Here is a 6,221-nt window from a genome sequence, read left to right as displayed (position 1 = left end):
GCGACGGGTCTGAAACTTGCTAAAGTTTTCAGTTTCTTCTCCATCAGGATGTTCTTGTTAAGCCATTGACAACGTCCAGTCACTCATCTTCCAGGTCCAGGAAGGTGACTGCTGCATCGGGGTTGATCCATAATGATGTGGGGTCTAGTTGGGTGGGGTGTGCCGAGCAGTTAAACAGATCTCTACCAGGATCTGACAACGTCCAGTCACTCATCTTCCAGGTCCAGGAAGGTGGCTGCTGCATCGGGGTTGATCCATAATGATGTGGGGTCTAGTTGGGTCGGGTGTGCCGAGCAGTTAAACAGATCTCTACCAGGATCTGCACTGCAGGATGAGGAGTATGAGGACGTGTCACTCGAGTCGTCCCATGGTCACCGGCCCCATATCGTCTTGTTAGTCCAAGTTGCCACGGAGTCTAGCATAGAATAGAATTAAGAATAGAATCTTGCTAGGTATCTTTTCCAAGTGTGCTCCGTATCCGCGTTTGAAAAACAACACAGCCTATTGAACCAGCCTAGTTAGGTCGGAAGTTGGCAAATAAGATTCATCCCATTACATTGAAATGGGGTCTTTTCTGACGAAATTCCTGTGTGCAGAGTTCAGTATGTACATATAGGACTATTGCACCCCAAATTGGTCCCAAGGGCAAGGTAAACCTAGACCCTTGGCAAATGGAGTGTGCCTGAAGGCATGTCATGTGTTCATACCTTGTGAAGGCATACCTTGTAAGCGCTTGGTCGCGAATTCGATTCCCGCCCGGGGAGAAACTGTATCCTAAACAGATAAATTTTATTCTCAGAACGTCTGGCTCACTCCTGTCCTCTGTTCTTTCTCTCTTCGATTTCACGATAAGACCTTAGTAATCAGAGTTCTCTCTATCAAACCTCTTGGAAAAAAAACTCCTGCTAGGCCTGTGTATATCAAATGGGTGACGTCAAAGAAAACCTTTGACACGTGTTAACTCTCAGTGGTAAAAGTGGCCATAAATGGTACTTACTTGGGCAATATTGGTCCCTACGTGCGCATAAGTCGTTTATATCGGTGCTCATATACAACACACAATTGAACAGATTCAATGTGTCGTGTACATATGGAATACATTGACATTAGTTGCGAATCAAGTTCATATGGAATACATTGTGCTGGAGATTAGTTGCGTAGAAAGTTCCGAACCATACCTGTGGTACCTGGTAGGTATTATTGGCCTAAACACATCCAAAGAGACTGGGAATACCTATTGGAGGAACTAGATGTAGATGATGCAAAGAAGAAAGAAAAGCAAAAAACACACATTCTAATGAATTTAATTGAAAATATTTCAACTATTGCAAAAGGTCCAAGAAGGCTTTACTTCTCAAGGATCATAACGCCTAAAGAAGTCACAGAAATCAGTCCTAAAAACCCTAACCCTGGCCTTCGTGGGAAGTCTAGGGCTCTTATAGATAAAGATAACTAAAGAGAAAGTCACAAAAGATCTAACCAGGTCGCAGTGACATAGGGCGTTTATTATAACCGATGGCCTTACTTGTACCAAGAAGGAAAGGCTCAAAAGGAGAAGACGATTTTTGGAAAATATGTAGAAAACCAAGGCCCATTTCAATAGAACCTATGAAGGATATGAACAAAATGGGGAAATTTTCCTTAAAAAAAAATAATGAAAATCACATAAAAGTAAAAAAAATAATATTAAAAAAAAATTACTGTCAAAAAAATAAATAAATAAAGAGGCAATAGATCAAACTCAATTGAAGTTCTTGTTCTTGTTGCAAGGTGAACGGTTGATTGAAATGAACTTACCGTTCAGAAAGAACAGTTCCGTTCAGGAACGAACTTTTTCAAAGAACAAGTTCCTACAGTTCGTTCGTACGTTCTTTTCCCATCTCTACCAGGAAGGAAAGGCTCAAAAGAAGAAGACGATTTTTGGAAAATATGTAGAAAACCAAGGCCCATTTCAATAGAACCTATGAAGAATATGAACAAAATGGGGAAATTTTCCTTAAAAAATAATAAGAACCACATAAAAGGCAATCGGAAACTACTTGGACTTGCAACACATTTGCTTTATGTTTCAATGAAAACTCCAGAATACCTATTGAAGGAACTGGATGCTGATGATGTAAAGAAGAAAAGCAAATAGCACACATTCTAATGGAAGCATTTACAAAAAAAATGAGAAAGAGAGAGAGAGAAAAAAAAAGAGAGAGAGAGAGAGATCTCATAATGTCATATTAGAAGAGACATGTATGTGGAAATGATGAGAAGAAATGGACTGAGAGAGAGAGAGAGAGAGAGAGAGAGATATTTGGAGGGAAAAAGAGATGGGCTGAAGAGAAAATCATGGAGGGATAAAGAGAGAGATATAATATTGGGAGGGAGAAAGACAGAGATGGTCAGATGGGCGGTATGGAACCACGATAAAAAGTATGCAAGGAGAGAGAGGGGGGGGAGAAGGACGAGGGAGGGAGAAGGTAAAGTGGGGCGAGGAAGAAGAAAGAGAGAGAGAGAGAGAGAGAGATAGAAGGTAAAGGTGAATTTTCTTTTTGCCTAATGATATTTTGATGACCATCTTTCATGTATTATTATTTCTCTCTCACCCTCCCTCTCCTTTTCTCCCTCCCTCCTTTATATCACTGCTTTTCTCCGTTTCTTTTTACTTTAGTCCCTATCCCTCTCTGGAAGATGTGTAGTCTTGTAGACCAAGTTTTGTGATGGTAAAATAGAAGACTTTTTTCAGGGTAATCTTAACAACTCTAAAGAATAATACCAATATGTAGTTCAAACATTTGTCCAAGTTTTCCAATGGTCTAGTTATCCTGTTGATTTTGAAGGGACATTAAGGATGTACCTATGTTTGTGTTAAACGTTTTAATCTTGAGAGATTTCAGTGAAAATTGTCAGTGTTTATTAGATTTCAAAAGCTCTGTCCATTTGTAAAAGTAATGCAACCGCTCAATGAAATGTTCTCAAACGTAAAAGAAATTAATGAAAAAGAAAGAAAAACTCAAAGCAGAGACAGAGTCAAACGGAAACCCACACAAGATAAAAAAACAGAAACAGAACAAGAAAGAAAAAAAAATTCCCTCCCTCCCAAGCCCTCCCCACTCAAACTCCCCCTCCCCGAACAAGGAAGAAAAAAAAATTCCCTCCCTCCCAAGCTCTCCCCACTCAAACTCCCCCTCCCCCCTCCCTTTTATTCCCCACCAGCTCTCTCCCAATTAATGGGTGTGCCGCACAATTTTCCTCAAAGATTTTAATTATTAACATTAAAAAAAAAAACGAAACATTTCTGCGCAAGATTTTTGTCGACATTGCGCAGGCTTTCGATCCATAATTTTTCTTCTTTTTTTCTTCTGACAAGGAAAAAGGGAAAACCCAAGGAGAAATTATATTCCCTCTTAATTAGTATACTTCCCTTTTTCCCGCTCTCTCCCCTTCCGTCTCTTGTGTCCCCCCTCGTTCCCCCTCTTCGTCGAGGTTTTCCTCAAGGATCTCTTTTCGCCCCCCTTTTCTCTCCTCCGCACCTATTCCGTGTTTTGTCTTTAATTTCATTGGTTAAAAGAGAAAACCGAATCGGTTCGTGTAAAGATACACAGGCGTGCTTACTGGAACTTGGCCTGGCGCACTGCCGTGCGCTCAGATCGTTGACATGTCTGGGCTAATTTTTTTCCAACTTTTATTTATTTTACTGTAGACTTTGATTTGATTTTTGGATCATTAACAAAAGCCCATCGTTTCTTTATGAGACACATACATTTCCCAACACTCGTCTTCCATAAGCCTGTGACGTCATCACACACACACATCTACAGTTCCTACACACAGATTGGAGATTAATACCTGTTTCTATTTCATCTCATTTCTTAATTTCTTGAAGAGGAGATCTTTTCATACCACTCCTTGTCTCTTTCTAGATTTCTAATGTTTCTTGATATTTTGAAGGCTTCGTTTGCTTTCTCTCTGGTATTTCTCTCATGCCTGGATTACTCTGGATGTTTAGAAGTCGGTCCAAAATATCCTCAGGTTCGAATATCTGGATCAATATCCCGTTTTTGTTAGACACAACTGGTGCTATACTAGTTGGTTCCCTCAAGGATCACCGTGAGGGGACCTGTTTTGAAACTTTCGAATTCTGGGGGCGAAACCCTTGTATGATTTTTCATATCTTCGGTCTGTTATCTTCGGTTCTAATGATGGCAGACTTTGGGCCCTACTACAATATTTTGATATTTTTAAACTCTTGCCATAATGGGACTATCTATTCCTAGCCAACGCCAGCGGTATACAGGTAATTCTAGTTTGAACTTTTGAATTGATTTGTCTCTGCCTTTTGGTGCGGTACTTTTCTGATCTCTTGCAGGCATATGAGAGATTTTATGAATCTTATGTATTCTTGAGAGTTCCACGTGGTCTCTCTCTGGAGAAGGACTGGTACAAAAGAAAATTCAAAGAAAGTGCATACATGAAGTATACATACAATAAGTGCACCATCAGTAATCCGACAATCAAAGTCAACCGTATATGGGACCCCCTACTGGCGGGCATTTACAAGAGGAAAACAGCTGAGAGAAACACAACAATAACAACAACAACACCAGCATCATCTCCAGCACTACAACGAGCTGAAAACGACACCCATGAACTATGAACAAAGTGTTCAAAAATTAGGGATTTTTAATGTTTTAACGTCTTTGTGACAAATTCGGTATATATTTTTTATTTTATTGTAAGATCTGTGTAACGTTTCGTTTTCGTATCCTTCGGTCTTCGCGTCTTCTTCCGTCTTTTTTCTGTGTACTATTACTGTCTACCGCGGCTGTTCTACTATACGTAACCTCTTCTGGGCTTTCAAGATAGCAACGAGTGTCTATGATAAAGTAAGTCTAATTAAGAGAGTTTATATTACATGACATTGAAATGGGGGTCTTTTCTGACGAAATTCCTGTGTGCGGAGTCCAGTATGTAGGACTATTGCACCCCATTATGAGAGTTCATAAGATATCCTGATATGTATTGAAGTGAACAGCTCATTAACAAAGGATAGGAGAAAGCCAGCCGTTCCGAGAACGAACATTATCCCATCAGGATAAAATCCGCCCCGGGCGGGAATCGAACCCGCGGCCTGATCGAATTTTCATCCAAAATCTGTTCTCCATCAGTTCGCCTTGCCACACACCATCAGGTATAACCAACCTCAGTGGTGCAGTGGTTAGCACGGTGGACTTTGGATCTGGAGGTTGGTGGTTCGAGTCCAAGTCAAATCATAAAATTTGGCGTAGTATATTAAGTGGGGAACGAAAATTTGTGACAGGCATTTATGCTTACCACAGTTAAAAGTCCTAAAATATTATTTCTGCTACACATTATCAGGTATACCTGACATCAGGTGTACCTGCATGACAGTGGCTGGCCTTACCTTCTTGTAGAAGTACTCATCTTCCTTGGCAGCAGCCATCTCCCCCAGTTTGCCTCCAGACTCCCGGATAGATCCTCCGCCACCTCCTCCTCTCCCTGCTCCACTGCCACGTCCCCCTACATCGCACACTCGTATACATCTGGAGGAGAAAACAAAATTATTATTCCTATGCCAACCGGAGGAACAAAGTCAATGGAAAATTGCTACAAAAAGGAGCTGTCACAAATGAGCAATGCTCAGTGTTATAGGGTTAGGTTAAACGCAAAAAGCAGCTTTCACAATTTGACCAGTGTTATTATAGGGTTAGGTTAAACACAGAAGGAGCTTTCTTTTTCATTGTCGTGGGTTCTGAATAATTACTTCTTCTTCTTCTTCTTCTTCTTCTTCTTCTTCTTCTTCTTCTTCTTCTTCTTTTTTTCTACGAAAATGACCTTTAGTTCACTTGAATATGATGAAACACTCACGTGTGGAAGAGATTGATGCTGCAGGGTGATGCAACTGATGTAAGCATTTTCCTCAATGCCATTGTGACGATTGATGAAGGATCTTGTAAATTTTGCAACAAAAATTTCTGCAAAAATCACCAGGAATGTGTAGGACTATTGCACCCCATTATGAGAGTTCATAAGATATCCTGATATGTATTGAAGTGAACAGCTCATTAACAAAAGCCCATCGTTTGTTTATGAGACACATACATTTCCCAACACTCGTCTTCCATAAGCCTGTGACGTCATCACACACGCATCTACAGTTCCTACACACAGATTGGAGCAAAATCTCTCGATAGCTGGTTGGTCAGCCTTGA

General features: G+C 40.5%; 1 protein-coding gene across 1 annotated transcript; it reads right to left on the bottom strand.

Annotated features, from left to right (window-relative positions):
• Positions 1-206: 206 nt before the first annotated feature.
• LOC103509536 lies at positions 207-6,006 on the bottom strand. Its single transcript, XM_008474160.1, has 3 exons — positions 5,878-6,006; positions 5,394-5,552; positions 207-324 (listed from the first exon to the last, which is right to left on the bottom strand). The coding sequence occupies exons 1-3, from the start codon at positions 5,937-5,939 to the stop codon at positions 207-209; spliced, it is 339 nt and encodes a 112-aa protein (XP_008472382.1). The 5' UTR covers positions 5,940-6,006.
• Between the last annotated feature and the right edge of the window lie 215 nt (positions 6,007-6,221).

Source organism: Diaphorina citri, unplaced genomic scaffold, assembly GCF_000475195.1.
Source record: "Diaphorina citri unplaced genomic scaffold, Diaci psyllid genome assembly version 1.1 scaffold508, whole genome shotgun sequence".
NCBI lineage: Eukaryota > Metazoa > Arthropoda > Insecta > Hemiptera > Psyllidae > Diaphorina > Diaphorina citri.
This window is presented reverse-complemented; position numbering and strand designations above follow the sequence as displayed.

Coding starts and splice junctions, on each gene's coding strand:
- LOC103509536 (XM_008474160.1), bottom strand. CDS start 5,939: ATGGCATTGAGGAAAATGCTTACATCAGTTGCATCACCCTGCAGCATC. Junction 5,553..5,877: donor AGCATCAATCTCTTCCACAC/GTGAGTGTTTCA, acceptor TTTCTCCTCCAG/ATGTATACGAGTGTGCGATG. Junction 325..5,393: donor GTAAGGCCAGCCACTGTCAT/GCAGGTACACCT, acceptor CTCATCCTGCAG/TGCAGATCCTGGTAGAGATC.